The 26,591-nt window shown below is 38.9% G+C and overlaps 1 protein-coding gene across 1 annotated transcript; it reads left to right on the forward strand.

Moving 5' to 3' along the window:
• The first annotated feature begins 1,932 nt into the window (after positions 1–1,932).
• On the forward strand, positions 1,933–23,515 carry LOC124138592. The gene is made up of 3 exons (XM_046505322.2): positions 1,933–2,255; positions 18,611–19,207; positions 22,117–23,515. Exons 2-3 carry the CDS (start codon positions 18,617–18,619, stop codon positions 22,462–22,464), a joined length of 939 nt encoding a protein of 312 aa, XP_046361278.2. The 5' UTR covers positions 1,933–2,255; positions 18,611–18,616; the 3' UTR covers positions 22,465–23,515.
• Positions 23,516–26,591: the final 3,076 nt, after the last annotated feature.

Below are 26,591 nucleotides of genomic sequence, written 5' to 3' on the forward strand. Positions count from 1 at the left end.
CATATGTTTCTGTAATGTGCATATGTTTCTGTAATGTGCATATGTTTCTGTAATGGGCATATGTTTCTGTGATGTGTATATGTTTCTGTGATGTGTATATGTTTCTGTAACGTTTACGTTTCTGTAATGTGCATATGTTTCTGTAATGTGCATATGTTTCTGTAATGTGCATATGTTTCTGTAATGGGCATATGTGTCTGTAACGTGTATATGTTTCTGTAACGTGCATATGCTTCTGTAATGTGTATATTTCTGTAATGTGTATGTAATGAGTATATGTTTCTGTAATGTGTATATGCTTCTGTAATGTGTATGTTTCTGTAGTGTGTATGTAATGAGTATATGTTTCTGTAATGTGTATATGCTTATGTAATGTGTATATTTCTGTAATGTGTATGTAATGAGTATATGTTTCTGTAATGTGTATATGCTTCTGTAATGTGTTTGTTTCTGTAATGTGTATGTAATGAGTATATGTTTCTGTAATGTGTATAAGCTTCTGTAATGTGTATATTTCTCTAATGTGTATGTAATGAGTATATGTTTCTGTAATGAGTATATGTTTCTGTAATGTGTATATTTCTCTAATGTGTATGTAATGAGTATATGTTTCTGTAATGTGTATAAGCTTCTGTAATGTGTATATTTCTCTAATGTGTATGTAACGTGTATATGTTTCTCTAACGTTTATATGTTCCTCTAATGTGTATATGTTTTGTAACGTGTATATGTTTCTGCAATGTGTATATGTTTCTGTAATGTGTATGTGTCTCTTTAATGAGTGTATGTTTCTGTTACGTTTATATGTTCCTCTAATGTGTATATGTTTCTGTAATGCGTATATGTTTCTGTAATGTGTTTATGTTTCTGTATTTTCTATATGATTCTGTAATGTGTATAGGATTTTGTAACGTGTATATGCTTCTGTAATGTGCATATGTTTCTGTAATGTGTATATGTTTCTGTAATTAGTATATGTTTCTGTATCATGCATGTTTTTCTGTAATGTGTATAGGTTTTTGTAACGTGTATGTTTCTGTAATGAGTATATGTTTCTGTAATGTGTATGTTTCTGTAACGTGCATATGTTTCTGTAACGCGTATATGTTTCTGTAACGTGCATGTGTTTCTCTAACGTGCATATGTTTCAGAAACAAGTATTTGTTTGTGTAACGCGTATATGTTTCTGTAACGTGCATGTATTTCTGTAATGTGCCTGTATTTCAGTAACGTGCATATGGTTCTGTAACGCGTGTGTGTTTCTGTAACGTGCATGAAGTTTAGTAACGTAAACATGTTTCTGTAGCGTGCGTATGTTTGTGTAACGCGTATATGTTTCTGTAACGTGCATGAGTTTATGTAATGTGCCTGTGTTTCAGTGACGTATATATGTTTGTGTAACGAGTATATGTTTGCGTAAGGCGTAGGGGGTCCTGCAACGTGATTGTGTTAATGTGACCTGTATCTCAGTTACCCTGCGCTCGAATCAATCAATGAGCTTCATCTATATGCATTAGCAACGAGAGCAAAATATTGACACATGCTACAAATAACTATCAAGGTTGAATTACGAACGCATGGCATGTTCGCGAAGAGCCAAATCAATGCATTGATTGTTCATTATTCAAATCGCTATCACGCACATTATGATCAGCAAAAGCATGATATTTGGAATATATCTTATAAATAGTGTCACATACTGTATGTCATATATTCTAAGCCAAACACGAACGATTGCCAAAGCTTTTGCGTTGTATACTCTGCTTTCTCCTCAGGGAACCGGGGTTACTCGAGCCAAGTGTAACGCTCATTGTTCTAATTATATCATAGATATAGATCTTACGGACAAGTGGTGCGAACACCAACTGACAATGCCCTATCGACGCTGAAATATTGAACGCAAAACAGCGGATTTCAGACATCTAAACTGTCGATCTCCTGGTCGATAAGCTATTGTAACGCAGGCAAGGAGATAAGTTCGACGAGGCCAGTGTTACCTGCGCGTATAAACAGTTGCTATAGTAACGGGTGTTTTACGACACCGGTTAGCTGAAGGTCTGGCAATGCCGCTCCTCAGCCTTGTGGTGACATAGTCAAGCCAAAGATTCAGGCCACAATCTTTTGACATCGTGACATGAACTTTGATCAAGATTCTTTTTGCCCTTGTCAGCGTGTCGGCAGAAACATGTCTGGCTAAACCATATGTTGGCGAGCTTGACCTACCTGGAAACCAGATACGATACTTAACGCTACAGGTGAGCCTTCAAATGACGTGTCTCTGTCTCTGTACCAAACGTTTTATCTAAGGGCTTGGGTGTTTGTGATGGGTTAGATTACATCCGCATCGTGGCTATGACTTCGTTAAAATGTCATGCCTAATGTATACACATGGTAAGATCTCTCGTCAAATGACGTCATTTCATATTGTTCAGGAAATTATTTCTACGATCCTTCAATCTCCCTGGGAAAAAAAGGATATTGATAAGTTGACGTAAGGGATATTAATGTGTGTACAAAGGTGCTATTATCATGTATGCCTATTCCATTGATGATTATATGTGGTGATGTTAATATCTATATATATTTTTTAAATATGGTTGTAGTTGTGCGTGTTTTATTGCATCAGTATTTTTTCTGCTTGTCGTACAGAGTATATAATTCTATACGACGGTGATTGCTAAGTACTGAACCAAGTGGGCGAGATGTCTGTGTTCTATTTAATTATGACGACGTAATATACACGACAAAAGACTTACATAATGATACACTTACATTCAATCATATGTCGATAAAACACATTCAATCATATGTCGATACACTTACATTCAATCATATGTCGATACACTTACATTCAATCATATGTCGATACACTTACATTCAATCATATGTCGATAAAACACATTCAATCATATGTCGATACACTTACATTCAATCATATGTCGATACACTTACATTCAATCATATGTCGATACACTTACATTCAATCATATGTCGATACACTTACATTCAATCATATGTCGATAAAACACATTCAATCATATGTGGACACACATACATTCAGTCATATGTTGACACACTTATATTCAATCATATGTTGATACACTTACATTTTATCACATGTCGACACACATACATTCAATCATATGTTGATACATTTACATTCAATCATATGCCGATACACATACATTCAGCCATATGTTGACACACGTACATTCAATCACATGTTGATACACTTACACTTTATCACATGTCGATACACGTACATTCAATCACATGTCGACATACATACATTCAATCATATGTTGATACACATATTCAATCATATGTTGACACACATACATTCAATCATATGTTGACACACTTACATTCAATCACATGTTGATACATTTACATTCAATCATATGTTGGTGCACATACATTCAATCATATGTTGATACACACACATTCAATCATATGTTGACACACATACATTCAATCATATGTTGATACATTTACATTCAATCATATGGTGACATACTTATATTAAAACACATGTTGATACACTTACAATCAATCATATGTTGATACATTTACATTTAATCACATGTCGATACACGTACATTCAATCATATGTTGACATACTTATATTCAATCACATGTTGGTGCACATACATTCAATCATATGATGACATACTTATATTAAAACACATGTTGATACACTTACAATCAATCATATGTTGATACATTTACATTCAATCACATGTCGATACACGTACATTCAATCATATGTTGACATACTTATATTCAATCACATGTTGGTGCACATACATTCAATCATATGGTGACATACTTATATTAAATCACATGTTGATGCATTTACATTCAATCACATGTTGGTGCACATACATTCAATCACATGTCGATACACGTACATTCAATTATATGTTGACATACTTATATTCAATCACATGTTGGTGCACATACATTCAATCATATGATGACATACTTATATTAAAACACATGTTGATACACTTACAATCAATCATATGTTGATACATTTACATTCAATCACATGTCGATACACGTACATTCAATCATATGTTGACATACTTATATTCAATCACATGTTGGTGCACATACATTCAATCATATGTTGACATACTTATATTAAACCACATGTTGATGCATTTACATTCAATCACATGTTGGTGCACATACATTCAATCATATGTTGATACATTTACATTCAATCATATGTTGACATACTTATATTCAATCACATGTTGGTGCACATACATTCAATCATATGTTGACATACTTATATTAAATCACATGTTGATACATTTAAATTCAATCACATGTTGGTGCACATACATTCAATCATATGTTGACATACTTATATTAAAACACATGTTGGTGCACATACATTCAATCATATGTTGACATACCTATATTAAATCACATGTTGATACATTTACATTTTTTCAATCACATGTTGGTGCACATACATTCAATCATATGTTGATACACACACATTCAATCATATGTTGATATACTTATATTCAATCACATGTTGATGAACATACATTCAATCATATGTTGACATACTTATATTTAAACACATGTTGATACACTTACATTCAATTATATGTTGATAAATTTACATTCAATCACATGTCGATACACGTACATTCAATCATATGTTGACATACTTATATGCAATCATATGTTGGTGCACATACATTCAATCATATGTTGACATACATACATACATACATACATACATACATACATACATACATACATACATACATACATACATACATACATACATACATACATACATACATACATACATACATACATACATACATACATACATACATACATACATACATACAAACGGCTTAACTGACAATACTACGGCAATGGCAAGTCGTGCCGTCATTTCACATTCTACCAAAACACGTCGACTGATGCAATAACGGCAATCCTCAATGGACACGATCTTGTAATTTACAATCATGTTTTTCTTCCTTCTCGACAATGACCCACGCCGTGTTACTGTGATGACCTTGGTTACATTGAAGGTGTCATTAATCCCTTGTGTGCAGTGATAACTACCTCGTGTTGACCGGCCTGGCCGTCATTAACCTCGTTTGTACTTGCCTTGTATGTACAGGTGGCCATGATTACACGGTGGCAGCCATGCGTAGTTTGTAATATACTACTCAAAAGAAGTTAAGGATCACCCGATTCTTTCATAATGGTAAAGTTAATCTGTCATGACATAAGAGATTAACTATAGTAATATGAAAGAATCAGGTGATCCTTAACTTCTTTTGAGTAGTATACTTGACTTTCTTCTTGTATACCACGGCTTCAAACAGATAAAAAGATAGATAAAAACATACCAAATTATCTCCATATCACTTGAAGGAATTCACATTTTTCACCTTATTTCACCCCTTCACCTTTCCTTGCCTTTGCCATGCAAACAAAAATGATAAAGACTTCGCGACGTGTGTAACGTGATATTTCGTGATAGTTCATATGAAATCCTAATCATCTATATATTTTGTCACATAACCATCTCGCTTCAAAAAAGATCAAAATAATATCCACATTGATATATACTGAATTCTGTGTTGAAAGTAGTTATATGAATCTAAAGTGTAATCACCATAGTGTCAACACCAGGAACTGATCAGTCACGATAATCTACTGATTCTACTGAGCATAAAAGGCAAAAAAGTAATGAATGGTGCAGTGAAAATCAGATATGACACTAAGTGTTTGCGATATGGTTAAGGTTAATCCCATGGCTGAATATGCTTTTTTTCTCCTGCTTGAAAAAAACACACATACCAGGAAGAGTACATTTAAACTACTACCCGGAAGTGACAAACCAAACTAGATACAACACTATCATCCAATAATTGTGATAACTAAAATGATACCAGGTGTTTTCGAAATGTACATTTCTAACCACCAACCCTATCCGTCACCCCCAACTGTCGTGAGAAGGTCATCATCACCAGTTTTCAGTGTTGATACGAGGTTCTGATTCACGAAAACGTGCGATATCAAGTTTCCTGCACAAGATCACGTAGGCAAGCAAAGGGTTGGAGACGAAGGTCAACAGCACACACTACCTACGCAGTATGTTCATAAATCGATCAAAGGAAATGACAAGGGGCCCGAAGAACACCTTTAACATTTATTAACCTTCACGAATAACTATCGATATTCACAAGGACTAAAACGGTTCAAATTCAAATATTTTAATACGTTTTAAATATAATTTATTGATATGATGCTTAATTATAGCGATATTCACTGATAAGAAAATTGCAAACGCCATCAAATTAATAAGGCACGAAACCAAATGCTGATAACAATTGATTTTTTATTGAAGCAACTAAACTTTAACTGTGTGGGAAAATGTATTGAAAAAATGTTTATCGGGTCTCACATTGATTGCATTAGTTTTTAATCTCACACAATATGCCCCGTGAGGATCTTCATCAACCCATGGTTCTACCCCAGTGAAGATCCGTTTTAGAATTTGTCATTAGCAACCCATACTTATCGTAGGAGGCGACTAACCAGATTGGGTGGACAGGCATGGCAACGATTGCTTTTTGCATTGTGTGGATGGAATAGCTCAACTTTGACATCTTCCACGTCTCGTAGTCTTAATTTCGCCCCGCAATTGCCTCAAAAGTGCAGCAAATGTTCCGTTTATTGTCTGGCCTTTTGGAAAAAGGTCATCTAGGTGACGCCCAGAAAACGCAGGCCATACCCTTTCCACCTGATGGGACAGTCTTTGCCTTCTTTGGTGGTGGTGTTGCTGTTGGTGATGTCAATGCTTCTACTGTTTCGATTGTTGTTTGGACTAGAACGGGTAAATCCAGGTTTCACACATAGTCATACATCGTTGCAAGAACCTTTATGGATCAACTTCAAATAGAGCTAGATTATCACGATACATAATATGCCACGTGCGTTCTTTATCAGAAGTCAGAAGCTTTGGAACCCAACGAAATGATACTTTCTTCAATGCCAAAGTTTCGTGGTAATGGATTGTACTCTCTCCGCGAAATACCTGCTGGACTAGCAATTTGATGCTCAGTCATTCCTTGGTCATCACCATGTTATGCCTTCTCATTATGCCTCTGCTGAAGTGACAGGCCTTCAAGGCCCCCTCTCCCAGGCTTAAATACAGCTGCCAACCTCTTAACGATAGCATAGGAGGCTGAATCGTTCCCCAGCGATGAACTTCTTCATGAATGGCTTTTGGTGTTAAGCTCTTTTTCTGCAAGTACTTGATCACTGCACGTTCCTCAGTTTTGTCCATTTTTCAAAGGTCACAGACCCCTGCATATTGTACTGACTTGTCACAGCAAAACAGTTTGCTCAATTAACTCAACATATTGTGGATATATTTCTATGACATCATGTAATGGCCATAAGAAAAGCTTCCACTAATACGCAATTCCTTCTGTGTGAGGCTCAACGTTATTGATCAACCCTCGTAGTATTCTTTCTATAACAGAAAACAGAGACATTGACAGCTTATATATGTACATATATGTCGTATGAAATCGATGACATGGTCATTCGAATGGAGGCTTAACACTGTGCAACTGTACACAACAACGGATAGTCTCTCCAACCGAAAGACACCAAAGATTCGTACAATCTGCATCTAATGTACTCGGTGAGTTCTGCCCAATCTATCTCCTGGTCACTATATATATAGAGGGGGCACGGGTGGCCCAGTTGTCTAAGTCGCCACGATTCGCTGTGGAGAGTTGCGTCCCTTGGGCACGCCAGAAACCTATGATTGTGGGTTCGAATCCCGGTTGGCCCCGATTATGTTTCTAGGTTTGTCAGCACCATACCCGTGCTCGCGGGTCTCACCGAAGTGGTAAACGTCTGAGATCTGCATCACTTCGGGCTTTCCTCCCACATTAAGCTGACACGCCGTGATATAACTGGAATACTGTTAAAAGCGGCGTAAAACCCAACTCACTCACTCGCAATAAAGAGGAAATCCATGGTCAAATCATCAACTACAAATGTAATTATACGACACCAATTCAAACGTTAGAACGTTTGGAAATGCGGCCGATGTAATCCAAACTATAGCTAACGGGGAATCTTTAGTAATCTATATGTCCCTGGTCCCATGCTTTCGCTGTGTAGATTGCTCTATTTTAATATAACAGTTTCATTCCTTGACTTTTGTCTTTTGGCAAATATATGTATCATTACTATGTGATCGTGTTTCATAAAGACATGCTCATGATATAGCCGGAATCGTCAATCGACTCAGTCGAGAGATTTCTTAAGAATATAGAACATGTTTGGTCGCTTTTATTTCTTGGAAAGATTGAAATGTTTATACATTTTAGCTCTGAAATTAAACTTCAATTGATAGCATGAGAATTATATGGAACTCTCCCGGAACTTGCTTCACGCATTGGTAGAAAACTTCAACTCCGAAAATTCTTAAATGTTTCACATTTAGACATTATTTATCTCTATGTGTTAAGTTAGATATACATTTACGCATTCAGACCAAAAATTATGTAAATGTATTTTAACGTTGTTCATGTTTACAAATGTCTTTTCACAATTGTTTGGGATTCTAAATGTCATATTTAAAATATTGTTTAGCCTTGTAACAATATTCACAAGCATTTACAAAAGTCAGTAAAGGTTTGCAATTTTCCAGTGAAGGAGTTCGAAAGTACCAATGAGACCCTGAAAGATCGGGGGACATGCACTGGGATTTGACTTCATGTTAACGTCCTCCAATGACGTGGGACGTTGCAAGTAATATCTAGACATTGTATGTGAGTAAGAGAGAGAGAGAGAGGGGGGGGGGGAGGGGTATATATAACCAGATGGCTTTGGGCAATCAAACTGATTGAAGAATTTGAAATGTATTTCCTCGAAAATTACCCCTTTTCGCGAACACCTGGAGTCATCACTGTTTTCAGAGATCCATTCGAAAACTTTAAACGCTATTTTGCCTTTTACGCCCAATGGAATCTGTTTCTGTGGATAAACCAGAGTGGTTATTCTCTGGCGTTTACGTTTTAGTTCTAAAATCTGCATCGAAAGGGGGGTTGCTCTGATAATGATGATCTGTGGTTGAAACTTCATGAAAACCACTAAGGCCCACTATTCAATGTATGTAGTCAACAGACTGAATGGGGTCCTCGGTCAAGGTCGATATCGTGTCACCATTTAAAGTAAATGGATTGTGGATCCAGACACGATTATTTACAATCTGGCGTGATGCATCTACCGTCATGCTCAACACAAACTCAATGAAACCGCAGTCGCGTTAGGGTACCTTGATCAATATTGTCAATGTTAAGACGTCATGTATGAGAACGAGGTATTAAAAAAACAATGATAGATATATATGCAATGTGCATCTGTCATGGTCATGGAGACATCATTCTCCAATGGCGCGCCTCGGTATTTCCATACTTCGATCATTCATATGCAACAACAGTTCTGAGCAATTCCTCTTCGAAAGCAGACTTGACAACAAAACCACGAGACAAATCAATAGCAGTCATTGGCATATACTCTTATCGACGGCTATTTTGGGTGTTAGGGACAATGCCTGCGTTTGAAACGAACGACAATGATTTTCACCCAGTGGTGCTATTAATGTCCTCAAATATGATATATGTCCTAACGTTCATTGATAAGCCAATTTACTTAAATACAGTCTTGTTATTCTACATGTTTTAGATCCATTTCAAGAGCTTGGGAGTTTTTAGAAGAGTAATATTTAACATAAACTGCCTCGCAAGTACACACTTGAACATTACCTTTGGCCAAAACATTCAAGCGTTACTAGGATGAAAATAGTCGCAGAAACAATGCAAACTTAAGTTCCGTAACACAACATCATCGAATCACTCTTTCCTGTTGGTTTCATTTTTTATCAACCATCAAACAGGCAGTTTACAAAGATGAAAGTTAGCAACAAAGGACGTAGCATATTAAAAAAAGGGTTCTTGGATGTAATTGGTAATTTGTAGAATTCCTTATTGATTTGAAGTTGACATTATTTTTTTGTATTGATATTCCACTGTTACAAGTTGTCAACGATCTCGAGAGGTATATGGTGTGTGTGAGAGAGTCTTTGAATCCCGAGGCTCACACACAGGGTACATCAGCCCCGAGGTCCGGAATATATGTCCAGAGTTACTTCCTCAAAGCATTCGGATAAACATCGGTTCAGTTCCGTTACTTAACGCTACTTATGCGAGCTAAGCAAGTTACCTTAGATGTGCTCCGATTGATTTTTCTGCGGGCTATGATCGGGGTACATTGAAAATAATTATCCGCTGCTTAACCAATCAGAAGCTAGTATTTTAATGTAAGGTGAGACGATAATTCTTATTTTACTCGTGATGTGAAAATAGGTGTATGTTTCAGTGAGTTGGTTATATATGGTAGAATTACAACCAAATTCTATCATTTAGTTGGTATATTTAATAAAGCCCATGGTCTAAAGAAACGTGACAAAACCCTTTGTATAAACACAAGAAATCTCTGCAGAGTCGACTGTTCGATCTCGACTATATCATAAGCAGGGGTTTATGAATCACTATATTACAATGTTGCTACGTGTATCGGTGAGCGTATCCTGTCCCACAGGTGACTCCCGTCACAAACACATGCAAAGGCAAGTACGTAGGTTTCAAGTAGGGGTAAACGTCAACCACATGCCTGCGTCACTATGTGCTTTGCACCCCAACAAGCTGACACGTCGTAATATAACTGAAATATTAAAAAAGCGACAAAACTATTTCCATAAACATAAGAAATCTCTGCTGAGAGTAGAATACATTGTACGATTCCGGCTAAGCCACGTGATGTAACCATGTGTTGATGAGCGCGTATGAAGACGAGTATGAAGAACAAACTTCTTTATAGCTTATCAGAAATTATACAACTGACAAACTTGAGATGTTGTTTTTTCATTTCATATACTTCGTGAATGTGTAAATTCTTAACCCTCAGAGACCGCCTCCGTGGCCTAGTGGTAGAGCGTCCGCCCGGAGAGCGGAAGGTCCGGGGTCCGATCCCCGGCCGCGTCATACCAAACGACGTTAAAAGATGGTACTTGTTGTTACCCTGTCTGGCGCTCGGCATTAAGAGGCTAAAACAAGGACTGGTCGGCTCGGAGTCAGTATACTGTGTCTGAGTGGGGTATTCATGTTAAACTGCGGCATGGTATCTCAGTGAGCTAGCACTATAAATCGGCATCAGTCCGGACTAGTACAAGCAGCCTCACACATACATACACGTGCATGCACGTCGCTATATAAGTGCAATAATCTTGGACGCGACGTTAAACCCCATTTTCACCTCACCTCACCTAAGAAAGTTTTTTTAGGTTAATGTCAGCTGTGTCATCTGACTCGTTTTACCTTTTAGGACGGACAACAGAGATATGAAAACACTGGCCTCGCTTCGTAGTATTACAGTTAATTCATTGAAGGTCGACATTCTCATATCGACAAAAGTCTTTGTTTAATTAAGATTCCAATTTGAAACTATTCAAAGTAATTTAAAGCTATATAATATTTTAAATGCATACGTATCCACAGAAAATGCGTTACATAGAATAAGTGAAAATATTAAACATATGCCATGTTTATCTATTATAGATACTAGTGCTATCACTGTATCGTTGTATTGATATTCCAATACATTGGGGGCGGTCGGGTAGCCTAGTGGTTAAAGCGTTCGCTCGTCACGCCGAAGACCCGGGTTCGATTCCCGACATGGGTACAATGTGTGAAGCCCATTTCTGGTGTCCCCCGCCGTGATATTGCTGGAATATTGCTAAAAGCGGCGTAAAAACATACTCAGTCAGTCAGTCCAATACATTGACTTTGACAAAAGATGGGCCGCTTTAATGTAACCATATAATGTTCCATAGCCAAATCTTCTACCACACAGACCGTCTCTGTGGTCTGGTGGGTGGAGCGTCTGCCCGGAGAGTGGAACGTCGATGGTTCGATCCCCGGTCGCGTCAGATCAAGAGACGTAAAACGATATTACTTGGTGTTACCTTGCCTGGCGCTCGGCATTAAGGGGATAAATCAAGGACTGGTCGGCCCGGAATATACTGTGTTTGAGTGGGGTATTCATGCTAAACTAGGCATGGTATCTCAGTGTAAAACCGGGGACTAGTACACGCATCGTCACACACATGCGCACACACACACACACGCACGCACGCGCGCGTACGCACACACGCACACACACATACACAGTGCATGTGCGTCGGTATGTAAGTGCAATAATCTTGAACGCGGCGAATTAACCTCACTTTTTTATTTAACATATAATATACCATAATCGAGCGCTTGTACAATATTGCATGTACAGTAAACTACGGTTATAACGAACTCAAAGGGACTACTATTTTTAGTTCGTTATAACCGTAGTTCGTTGTAGGCATATATACAGCATAACCACAGCAAATAGTCGGGACTAAAAAGTAAGTTCGTTATATCCGTCAGTTCGTTATAAGCGTGTTCGTTATAACCGTAGTTTACTGTATGTCTTGTTTGCACCAAACAGTGCACCTGCGCTCATTTCGAGGCTAATGACGTATTTATGTGCTGTGACTTACGGTTACAACGCATTATCGAATTGCCACAGGCTGAGCCACATATGTTATGAAACACATACGTATGCCAACCAGGATTGATATTTCACCGCGTTATAAGGAGACAGAACAAGTCTTTAGTGCCAAGGTTTATCGATTACAGTTCTCAATTCTGTTATCGGTAAGTCGTCATCACTCGCTCCTTTCCGTAATATGCAAAGGTTATCACGGAATGACACGAGTGGTCACGAATGGTACAGTGATCAAGCGAAGTATCAATACTCATGTTCTTGGTGGAATGAATTTGTAACAAAATCAATGATTATGTCATTTTTTGTTTATTTCTAAAAGGTTTTGATTGTGTTGTTGTCAGGAATAAAGAGATAGAGAACGAAAACCCTCGTTCCGAACTGGTTTCACTGTTGGTTCGCGCAGTGAGCAGAGCGCTTTAGACAACAGGCGGTGGCCACGAAATACGGTACATATCCGCACCATATTCGGACACAGGTGCGCATGCGTAGCGTTGTTTATTACGAATGCAAATGCACACAAGGGACATGTAAGCATCACGAAATTTTGTTTTGGGAGATAACTGTGACGAACAGCTCTGCTTACGTTCACGTCATATTTAACGCAGTCCGCCATTCGTTTTCATTCGACACCGATACCTAATGCATGGATTCGCTAAAACTGACCTTGTTAAGTCAATAATTACCACAACTTATGAATTCGCTAAAACCGACCTCGTTATATCAATAATTACCACAGCTAATGAATTCGCTAAAACTGACGTAGTTACATCAATAATTACCACACCTAATTGATTCGCTGCAACCGACCCAGTTATATATTAATAATTACCACACCTAATGAATTCGCTAAAACTGACGTAGTTACATCAATAATTACCACACCTAATTGATTCGCTGCAACCGACCCAGTTATATATTAATAACTACCACACCTAATGAATTCGCTAAAACTGACGTAGTTACGTATATACATCAATAATTACCACACCTAATTGATTCGCTGCAACCGACCCAGTTATATATTAATAATTACCACACCTAATGAATTCTCTAAAACCGACGTAGTCACACCGAGTTATATCAATAATTAATTTAAGGATTAAGGAAATCTAATGAACAAAGATGTACTTTCTACAGCAAATTATATTTTCATATGACACATACTACAAATCAATACATAACGTGTGCCTTGGTAGTGAAAAGTGCAACGGCTGACTGATTGACACATGGCGTCAAATGGTCAGATCAAATCCCCCAGTCTATCAGACCACCCCTTCTCAAGTGGTCAAGTAGTGGCAACACCCAGCCAGTCGTATAAGGCGCCGCCCTTACGCGTGCCGAAATCCAGGTATCAATTTGGATAAGAATCCAGATTTGCTGTGGTGACGCTTCTGTGCTTGTCAGCACCATACAAGTGCTCATGTGTTACACCAAAGAGGTACACGTCTAAAATGCTTTGCCCCTAGCGAAAACATGACAGCCCACGATTCAACTGCAATACTGTTCAAACTGATGCCGCTGTGGCCTAGTTGATAGAGCGTCTGCCCGGAAAGCGGAAAGTCGGTGGTTCTAACCAAAAGACGTTAAAAGATGGTACCTCTTGTTGCCCTGCCTGGCGCTCGGAATGAAGGGGCTAAAACAAGGACTGTCGGCTCGGATTCATATACTGTGGGGTGGGGTATTCATGTTAAACTGCGCATGGTATTTCAGTGAGATAGCACTATAAAACCGCCATTAGTCTGGGCTAATACAGGCAAACACGCATGTTTGCATGCGCATGCACGTCGCTATTGAAGAGCAATAATGTTGACCGTGACGTTAAACCCAAATTCACCTCACCTCAAAGCAACGTTAACCCAAACTAACCAACTCGTGCATTTGTTACAATGACCGTCATTCATCATTCGCCGTGAGCAAACCACAGTCACGATCCATCCCACTTATAAAGTGGCTGAGGCTGCTGGACATAACGTGTCTCCTAATGCTACAAATCACCGCACTGTTTCCAGTGTTTGTCATTTGGACGTCGCTGATGCTGAGTCAGCTCCGAGGCATGTCAACTAAGAGGGAAATTGTATCGATAAACAGGTACATCAATTATTCAGAGCTGATTGCTTAGAAGATCAATTCAGGTCGCGACAATGAAAACCTCACACTCCCAGTCGAATCCAGCCGATATTGACTGCATTTGAAGGTAGTCCCCGCCTACGATTTTCAAGGTAATTTATCTACTGACACGCGAGTATAGCGTGTTCAGAATATGGGAATCGCATGCGTTGGTAGTTTGACCACTATTATCCCGACATGTTGAAGCAAATTAAAAGATATTACGAATGTTAAACCTTTCCGATTTTTGTCATATATTTAATTTTCAAAAGTTGGGTTTAATTCAAACACAAGTAGTACGTTATTTTACACCAGGAATAAGCCACCAGTGCAACCGGATTTGATTGATGTTTGGTGCATTTCCTGTGTTTTTAGGATGGAAAATTGGCTTGCCTCTGCATGTGTTTGTGACGGGAGCCATCGTTGGGCAGAGTAGGCTATTTTTCGCGAACACCTGGTCATCACTATTTGAATGTGTTTCTTGGACGTATGCTCTTAATACAGTCTGAATCGTACAATTGACTCCGCTATAAGCAGAGGCTTCTTATGGTCATGGAAATGGTTTTGTAGCTTTTTATTCAATTCAACCACTGACCCAGATTCGATTATGATCCGTCGTGGAATGACTGAACGTTTGTTGACTGCTGACTAACACAACAAACAAGATCAAAGTTAAAGTTTGCATGGCCTCAGTAAAACTCCCAAAAGGTATATTTATGGTAGACATGTAGGGACATTTCCAAATGTGACTATTTTGGCTTGTATCATATGTTTCCGTGATATTTTCAAGTAAACAATTGACTTGTCCTTGCATGAGTTTGTGACGGGTGTCACAGTCTGGGCAGAATGGGGTCACCATTTTGCGAACACCTGGTATCATTACTATTCGATAGATAGGGTCGGTCGGGTAGCCTTGTGGTTAAAGCGTTCGCTCGTCACGCCGAAGACCCGGGTTCGATTCCCGACATGGGTAAATTGTGTGAAGCCCATTTCGGGTGTCCCCCGCCGTGATATTGCTGGAATATTGCTAAAAGCGGCGTAAAACCATACTCACTCACTCACTACTATTCGATAGGGATGCAGAAACTCATGTTTATGATACAGTTGGAATTTTTATCCCTCATTGTATGACTGAAATACTGTTGACCGCCGAGTAAAACAAACAGGATGAAAGCTGGAATAATGTTTAGCATAGCGTTAAACACACTTTGTTTGTATGCTTGTATGTTTAACGGTACACTCAGCAATATTCCAGCTATATGAAGGCGGTATATATATAATCACAACTGGACGGGACAATCCAGTGATTGACATCATGAGCATCGATCTACACGCACGATGACATTCATCAACCAAGTCAGCGAGCCTGACCACCCGAACCCATTGGTCGCCGTGTAATGATCTCCGTACGTCATCTTCAAATCAGGGATAAAACCTGATACGCTTCTCTAATCCAAGTCTTTTCCTTATCTGTAGGGACGGTCGGGTAGCCTAGTGGTTGAAGCGTTCGCTCGTCACGCCGAAGACCCGGGTTCGATTCCCGACATGGGTACAATGTGTGAAGCCAATTTCTGGTGTCCCCAGCCGTGATATTGCTGGAAAATTGCTAAAAGCGGCGTAAAACCATACTCACTCACTCCTTATCTGTACAAAACAATAACCGTGTTCCAATCAACTGGAATGTCACGATGTACGACATAAGACGTTATTACAACCTCATGACATGACATTTCACAGATATCTCTTTGACGCTTCAGAAACGAATTACGCCACGTCTCAACACGCACGACGGGAGTGCCAAGTGTCAATGATCGCTCGCTAGTGAATTAATATCATGACTGGTTATTCGTTATTCGTGGGTTTATCCCTCAAGTGTATATCAATTCACTCTATAAATATTAAGATCATAGGTAATATGTCAGAAAAAAATAGTTTACATCTTCGTCGTCTCTTAGATTTGATCCTACTGGCTGTCTACTAGGTACGTGTTTCAAATTAGTGTGTTACAAAAAGCGTTTTACGATCACTGACTTTTTCCGTTTGTGAATTTGTTATATGTTAAATGCTGGTCGGTCGTTAGGTGGATGAAAACATCATAGGAATTAACGGTGATAATAACGAATTGATACTATTGGTTTATGTTTGTATCTGTATCTCGAATCACACGACATATCGAACAGGAGAGGCTGTCCCTTGTGTTCGAGATAAAGGGGTTATACGTTCTGCGATTTCTTTATACAACGACAGCGATTGAACACCGTAGCAATACTGCAAAGGATTAACCCCTTTAGAACCTACAGTTAACTACGGTTATAACGAACACGCTTATAACGAACTGACGGATATAACGAACTTACTTTTTTGTCCCTAGAATTTGCTGTAGTTATGCTGTATATATGCCTATAACGAACTACGGTTATAACGAACTAAAATTAGTGGTCCCTTTGGGTTCGTTATAACCGTAGATTACTGTATTTCTATATATAATTCCTTATTTATAGCCAAAATACAATATAAGTTGTAGCAGGACCACGAGGGGTAGGTACATGGGATTATGTTTAAATATGACATTGTGAAAGAACTATAACACAATCAAAATTGATAGAAAACAGCTGTTCGATTGAGCGGAGGTAAGCTTGTGCTGCTACGTGACTTTCATTGATTCGGAAAGAGCGTGCGGCTTTCTAACTTGTAAGCGGGTATAAGGAATTTATTCTCACAAGGACCAATTAGATCTCATCATTCTGACATGGAAGTATGATAATCATCGTTGTTTTATCAATATCACTAAACACGTTCTTTTGTCTGGGACTAATCCAATGAGTTTCCATCATAGGACTGTAATTTACACCAACCAGGATGTAGGCATCCTTAGCCCCTTTCAATGGTTGCCACAGTGTGTCACCGTCGAGAAGGTGTGGACGTCTTCCAAAGACGTCAGTGGGGATAATGTTGGTATTGCACCAGATGCTGTATTTGCTATGAAGGGGTCTTGTTTTCAAGGAAACCTGAAATGTCAAGATACCGCTTGTTTGGAGATAAAACAATGTTTAAGGAAACCCATAAAATCGATATCTCGCTCGTGTTATAACGCGGCCATGGCCTTTTGTGACCAGAGATAGCATATGATAGCATATAACAGCGAATTATATTTTCCGCAGCTGACAGCAGTTTTTGGATTCACGAAATCGGCATAAGCATTACGTTACAATATAAAACGTCATTAGCAAGGAAAATAACCAGTTCCGATTATCCGTCGAAACATACCTCTGTCAGCAAGTTTTACTGGAATCCAGACGCAGTGTAAGAAAGCAAGTACGACCGCATTACGTTTGGACGTGGGCGTTCAGGGAGTGGGTGACCCTTTTGTCTGTGAATGATTCGTATTCATGGAAGCTGGAGCTTATGTCTTACTACAGGACAAATTTGGAGATTGTTTATAAGCATATAGGTATTACTATTCATTTACGTATGCCGTAAATCGTATAATACGTAAATCTCGTGAACTCGAAGTCCGCGAGACAATCTTATATATTTTAATAGCCCGTGCTTTGACCCAGGATTCTGCAGAAACCATGACGTCGTCGTAAATACCATATCGAGTTAACGGTGTTCGAGTCAACGACGTTTCATTATACAGCGGTCTTACATTAATTCTAAAATGTACTTTGGTTTTGTGATAATACGATGGTCGAAGCATGCTGCTATTATTTTAATAACATTTAATATGAACCTTTCCATTTACAATGTACCTATATGTAATAGCTTCATGACTGGAAAAAATCTGGATGGGACATACTTGAAGACGTCATGAACTTCTTTTTTTTTCCAGATCACCATGTTCATGACGCCAGTCATCTCGGGGTCGTCCCGTGTGAGCAGCGACGCATTTGGTCTCATGCCCCTCAATGCGCTAAATGGCTCCGACTCAACGTTCCCCATGTGCTCGGACACATCATCCGCCATTGTTCCACCGTCGTATGAAGAAGCAATGACGAGCGTTCTTTGCGGTAGTTTGGCGTTCGACGTTCAAAGAGATTCCCGAAATCCGTCACCCACCACCCCTCGGTCCAGAAAACTAGAGGCCTCGCCGAGAAGTTTCAAGATGTCTCCAACACCGTCGCGTGTTGCCCCTGTGACTCCTCGGGAAGATGACGTCATGATTTGTCTCTCCCATGAACATAACGATTTTTCACTGCTACGTTCGTCGCCGATTCCCCACATACAGACTGACAAAGCTTATAGAAGTTCAAGGTCACCGCAGCTGAAGAGAAATAACTCGGACCCACCCCCGGCTTATGATGACGTAGTGAACATACCTCGTAACGCCACTTCCTGTCCATCCTTTCCGCGCTCAAGAAGCGTCGACTATTCGATTGAGTCCGCCAACATCAGTGTTATCAGCGCATCAGGGGTGCATGGTTACGTGGTAAGTACTTCATACATCATCATCATCATCATCATCATCATCATCATCATAATGATGATGATGATAATAATAATAATAATAATAATAATAATAATTCGATCATTTTATTACCGTCTCCGCCATGTTTGTGGTTTTGACACAGATTTCCATCCATGGTACGACCCGGAATATGTAAAGGGCGTCATGGAAAATGATAAATACAAAATCCTTTGGAATAGGCCCGTATACAGCCTCTGACATATCCAGGCCAACAAACCTGATCTTGTCCTTTTTGATAAATCCAATGAAATCATTTATATCATTGAATTTTCTGTCCCTTTTGCCAGTAATGTAATTGACAAGATTGAGTGAGGAAAAAAATGGCAAATATGCAGACCTCGCTTTCGAAATGTCAAGCTTGCATCCCAAGTACCAAGTTGTCGGACTCCCCATTGTTCTCCGTGCCTTAGGTTTGGTATCCCCCATCTGTTGACTGACATTGTGAGAGTACCCGGGTTTGCTACCAGGAATACGGCCCTTCTGACAATCTGGGTAATGCAGAAGGCTGCAGTGTTGGGGAGTCTTCACATTCTCCGAAAAGTTCTGGGTGGGTTTGTCCAGGCAGCGCTTCCTGGGACAAGTCCCATTCGCTGACTGGGCTGCGTGTAGAGGGGGCAAGGGCCCTGAGTTGATGATGAGCCTAACCAGCCTGACTGTGCCAGGATCACCTCTGTGCCTCTTTGCTGCATTTTTTTTTTAATCTGTTAATAATAATAATAATAATAATTCATTTGTATGGCGCATTTTCCATGCCAGATATCAAGCTCAAAGTGCACCATTATAACCCCGGTCAAATAAAGTCGAGATTACTTCTGTTTCAATGAAGAGAGTCTCTGGGCTCTTTTTTATTCCATTTTATTGCGATAAGTTCGTTTCTTCAGAATATGTTCATTGCAGAGACTAGATGATAGTGTAGATATTTCCTTATGTTAAACAAACAGGTAAAAAAATTCTTTCACTAAAAACAAATGCAAGAACACATTTAATCAAAACAGATCGTGATTTCTTGTTATTAGATTTTATAAAAATATATTAATATGTTGTTGGGCAACATTTGTATATCGCAATTCAAGAAGTAATATGATATCTAACGACATTTACAAAATCCATCTGGATTATTATTTCCCTCTGGCTCTCAAAAGTTAAGGGGCGGTCGGGTAGCCTAGTGGTTAAAGCGTTGGCTCGTTACGCCGAAGACCCGGGTTCGATTCCAGACATGGGTACAATGTGTGAAGCCGTGATATTGCTGGAATATTGCTAAAAGCGGCGTAAAACCATACTCACTCACTCACTCAAAAGTTAAAGATTGCATTTTCACAACCAGAAGAAACTATAAAACTCATATTTCTCTTTAAATATTGGATCATTAAGATATATAATATAACCATGCTGGTGTTTGCTAATATCTTGTGGTCATATTAAAAAAAGTAATAAGGCACAATGGTGTAACATTTATGTGTTATGTCTGTTGACAAAGATGTTAAGGAAGAGGTCGAACACCCTATTGTTTAGTGGATGTTTTGGTAAAATGGCAGGCAAAGAGAGAAACTGTTCAATAAAGACTCGCCTCATATATACAGTAAACTACGGTTATAACGAACCCTCAGGGACCACAAATGTAGTTCGTTATAACCGTAGTTCGTTGTAGGCATATAGGCAAAACTAAGTTCGTTATATCCGTCAGTTCGTTATAAGCGTGTTCGTTATAACCGTAGATGACTGTACATTGACTGCCGGCCAAAAGAAAGGATGCGCATGAAAACTGGATTTGACTTAAAACATTACAAACGTTTTCAAAAACTGGGTTGAACACAGTTGCCGAAACATTGTAGACTTGAGGTCCAACTCAACTACGGTACTCGTAGCAAATACATCACCATCGAATAGCCATTTTTTGCTTGATTTGGTTTGGTTTGTTTATAGCCACATCACACATGGGTGTATACAGTAAACTACGGTTAGATGCTTATAACGAACTGACGGATATAACGAACTTACTTTTTTTTCCCTAAAATTTGCTGTAGTTATGCTGTATATATGCTTATAACGAACTACGGTTATAACGAACTAAAATTAGTGGAGCCAACTTCTTGAAATATTGAATGTCCCAGATCTTCCCAGTTGCGTCCCTTGGGCACGCCAGAGACCTATGATTGTGGGTTCAAATTCCTGTTCGCCCCGATTATGTTTCTAGGTTTGTCAGCGCCATACCCGTGCTCGTAGTTTTCACCGAAGTGGTAAACGTCTGAGACATGCATCACTTTGGGCTTTCCTCCCACATTAAGCTGACTCAACCCAAAACAAGTACGAGAATCTGTACTTTACCAAGAAAGTGTCATCCCAAATATAACATTTGTTGCATTTGACCACTTTCTAAATGGTATTGTGTGTTTATAACGATTATTGAGTTTATTAATGAAGAATGTTTCCAAGTTAAAGTTGCTTCTATGGGTGTTTGGTATGGAATGATATATATTGTTCAGTTCTGTATTCATAATTGTATGATATACTGTATATATGAATAGCTTACGTATAGGTCTTCAACGGTGTCAAAGGGAAATTACGATACTTGACATAAACTATATCAAAATAAACACTTTTTTGTGAGTTATAGAAGTGTTTATTTGTTGACGCACCTTAACTGATGAACTGTTATCGGTTGGAAACCGTTTTGAGTGAGTGAGAATGATTTTACGCCGCTTTTAGCATTCCAGCACTATTACTTCGGGGGACACCAGATATTGGCTTCACACATTGTACCAATGTGGGGAATCGAACCCCGGTCTTCGGCGTGACGGGGTCTGTGGGTCTCCTTGTGGTTAAAGCGTGATGAATCATCCTAATTATTTATTTCACTTTTAATTTTTCAGTTATCAGAGATTGAACAAAGTTTGCATACGAAACGACAAAAGAAGAAGCGCATGCGCCATGTGATGTGCGGATCTGTGACTGTGGCTATAGTGGTCGTGATCCTTGTGGTCATCGTGCTAATGACTTCCGGTACCCTTCTGTCAAACAATAGTCAAGGTCATTCTGCGCAGACGACAACTCAAGCAACGAACGCGGAGCACAAGGAACGACTTGTCAGATCCACATTCTTTACACAAATCAACCTAACTCCAAGGGCAAACGGACTGAAAATAACACGTGTCGTAGGTCTTCGAAATGAACGTTCTGCAAATGGTGGCCAAGTCAACAATGTCATTGTTGCCTTGTAGGATGCGGAATATTATCATGTTTAAATCGTAGGTGCTCAAAAGAATCACATTTTCATAAAAATCCTTCACAGCAATTTTCGGTGTCACGGGTGTCCCAGTCGTCACAGGCGTCGCAGTTCGCTCTATAGAGTTGCCTCCCGTAGGCGTGCCAGAAACCTATGATCGAGGGTTCAAATCCCGGTGATTATGTTTCTCAAAATGTCAGCACCATACCCTTGCTACCCAAAGTGGTAAACGTCTAAGACCTGCATCACTTCGGGTTTTCCTCCCACATCCAGCTGACACTTTTATAACTAAATTAATGTTCAATGGCATCACACGACATCCCAAACACAAATACGTATAATTTTGCATTCAGTGGGATATTCTCTTTTGTGTTATATCATCCGTCATATAAGCTAAAGCCAAAGCACTGTAAACATCCTCTTCAACATATGGAAAATATCTGCATGTTTCACATTTTCCCCACCGTCAGCCTCATTTCATGTATATTTTGAAATACAGTAAACTACGGTTATAACGAACTCGCTTATAACGAACTGAACGATATAACGAACTTATTTTTAGTCCCGACCATTTGTTGTATAAATTCTGTATATATGCTTATAACGACGACAGTTGTTACAAATTAAATTATGTGGTCTCTTCGAGTTCGTTATAACCGTAGTTTACTGTATACATATCGGAATAAATGTTATAACATAAAAATCACATTCTTAATGACAATTGTTCGCACGTTTTCAAGGAGCGTATAATCTTTCTTAAGCGTCGTCAATACCCCGAACGTCTAAAACCTGCATCACTTGAGTATTTCGACCACTGAAGATCCGGGGAGAGAATAGGGTACGCTTGTACAAAACAACCTTAGCGCTACGACTGTCGTAAGTCTATGTTAGGGTATGGGAGTTACGATCACCTTGGCGATAAGATCGCTCTGTACAAGGGCACTCAGGTCTTCAGCAACCCATGCTTGTCGTAAGAGGCGACTATACTTGTCGTAAGCGGCGACTAACGGGATCGGGTGGTCAGGCTCGCTGACTTGGTTGATGCATGTTATCGCCTCCAATCGCATAGATCGGTGCTCATGATGTCAATCACTGGATTGTCTGGTCCAGACTCGATTATTTATAGACCGTCGTCATATTGCTGGACTATAGCTGAGTGCGGCTTTAAACAACAAACAAACAAAACAAACATGTATTTCGCCCACACTTAGCTGACATCCCGTGGAAACTTTTCGAAGCAACGGAAAACACAACTCACTCACTCATTACACTTATTCACGTCCCTCAATATCTGGAACATGTCTGATACGATGAGATGGGACAACTCACTCACTCCGAGCTGAAACCAATATTTGAATCAACCAAAGTGCTTGACGTACAAATCCGTGGCATTCGATTACTTTCCCCTAAAAGTCGACAAAACCGCGTTTTGCGGTGTATTATCTTATTTACTGTTGTATTCGCGCCAGTATCATACATTCACGAGTATATTCATGTAGTGTATACATGTATGTAGTATCAATATAGTCCCATATAATTATTATATTATTTTATTTCACATTTCTATCTCAAACAGCTTTAAAAATACATTCACATTTTTTATATGTTTTATTTTGATTAAAGCTGAAGGTAATCTAATATGTATAATTGGTATATATGTGTTTGTCAAATGCACGTTTATAGAAATGGGCATATGTTACAGACAAGCCTTGTTGAGGGATCATATGTGCTATGTAATGAGAGGCAACAGAAACAATATCTCTCGGTTGATTTTTCCATATGTTTGACTTTCAACAGAAGCAACCTTAAGTTAGCAATAGTATATCTAACATGAACTGTACTGGCGCTTAGCGTTTAAAGAATATTTCACCGTGGTTTTATTTTTTATAACATAATTTGATTGTTTAAAAAAATAGCTTTAAAAAATTGCATTATACACAACTGCTGATGGGTGTCTTAGGCACGTTATCTTTTAAAATCCATCAATCTTATTGGCACACATTTACAACACTTCAAACATGATAGGGGTCACGTGGTTGCAAATATATTTCTTACCCAAGTCTTCATTTGACCAGTTTGTGTTTACACAAAAGTACCAGACATTACTTTCTACAAACTGTTGCAGGAATGAGTGATGGTTAAATGTACCATTATCAAATTTAACAACCGATCTTTCAATTTAGAATTATATAAATTCAAACTCAGTATACTTTCTATTGCCGCTCAGTTTAATTTACATACACTGCTCAACATTTGCTAAGGACCACACCTTTGACTAAAGACGCTGGTTCTCTGCAAACGTTGAGTAATATATAATGTATATTTATGTATACAGTAAACTACGGTTATAACGAACACGCTTATAACGAACTGACGGATGTAACGAACTATTGTTTTGGTCCTGTCTATCTGCTGTATATATTACGTATATTTGCTTATAACGAAGTACGGTTATAACGAATTAAAATTAGTGGTCCCTTTGAGTTCGTTATAACCGTAGTTTACTGTATATCTAAACATTAGTGACAGAAATTTGCTTTTGTTAGTTACAATAATACGTGTGACCTTTGTGACCTGATGGTGCTTTGTAAATATTTCGAAAAATGTATTTTCATATGCGTTTCGACATTGTACATGAAACTTCGCATTTGATATGTAATTGTATATCGTTTTTTCACTGAACGTTATTAGCATGTCGTTAATACACACAACATATTTTCTGTTGTTTATCAGGGGAAATATAGACACACAGCTAAATAGTGGATAGAACGTCTGCCTAGAGGGCGGAAGGATCGGGTTCGATCACCTGACCGCGCCATATTGAAAGACGTTAAAAGACTGTACTTGTTGTTACCCTGCCTGGAGCTCGGGGCTAAGGAGATAAGAAGAACCTGGTCGGCTCTGAGTCAGTATTCTGCGTGTGAGTGGGGTATCCATGTTAAACTGCAACATGGTACCTCGGTGGGCTAGCTCTATGCAACCGGAATAAATTCAGACTTTGTAATCAGTGTTACAAGATTGATGTACGTTATGATGGTTAAGTTATCATACTCTTGGCTTTGCTGATTTGAGGAACACGTTTGGGGCACGGATGGCACAATCGTTTAAGGCATCGTAATTCGAGTTACCTCCCTTATATTTATAAGCAGCCAGTGATTGTGGTTTCGAATCGCGGGTCGCCCGGATTATGATAGGTTTGTTCTCGTGGGTTTCACGAAAGTGATAGGCTTATACGGCCTGCATCACTTCGGGCTTTCTTTCTACATCAGGCTGACACACCGTGAAATAACTGAAATACGGTTGAAAGTGGCGTAAAATCAAACTCACTCACTCACTCAAAACAAATGCTAGAATCCCTGAAAGCTCAAGTCTAGACCCTCTTATAAAACAGGTTATTGTTCGGGGAAACTTGCTTGATGAGTCAGCAGTGGTATATATTTGTACTCATTTGAAACGAGTGAGTTGGGTTTAACGCCGCTTTTACCAGTTTTCCAGTTATATGGCGGCGTGTCAGCATCGCGGCGTGTCAGCTAAATGTGGGAGGAAAGTGATGCCACAATGGTGAATCATTTAATAGGGAAAGACATCTATGAAAAATAAAATGAAAAACTTTACAAGGTCCAAAAGGACATATGTTTATGTGAAAACTAAATAACAATGATTTATTTGCTCATTTGTATTTCAAGGTATCAGTACAAAAAATAATGAACAAGTTTTAATGGTTTTCAAGTTAACGATTGTGGAACAAATGTTATATTTGGGATGACACTTTCTTAGTAAAAAAACATTTGTTACATTTGACCACTTTCTAAATGGCATTGTGTGTTCATTGCTCTAGGCCATGGGAGCCGTGCCAATTTACACTTGTCAGAGGGGTACACAAAGTCCGTGATCTAGACTACCAGTTGTCGGAATTTCATTTTTGTAAAAGCCTCGATGGCTGAGTGGGTTAGATCGCCGACTTTGTGTGCTGGCGATTAGGTGCCTCACTCTTTGCAGTGTGGGTTCGAATCCCAAAAAAAAGTACGAGAATCTGTACTTTACTAAGAAACATTTGTTGCATTTGACCACTTTCAATGTGTGTTCATAACGATTATGGAGTTTATTTAAGAAGAATGTTTC

The sequence above is a fragment of the Haliotis rufescens genome, unplaced genomic scaffold (genome assembly GCF_023055435.1).
Source record: "Haliotis rufescens isolate VD_foot unplaced genomic scaffold, xgHalRufe1.0.p SCAF_17, whole genome shotgun sequence".
Taxonomy (NCBI): Eukaryota; Metazoa; Mollusca; class Gastropoda; order Lepetellida; family Haliotidae; genus Haliotis; species Haliotis rufescens.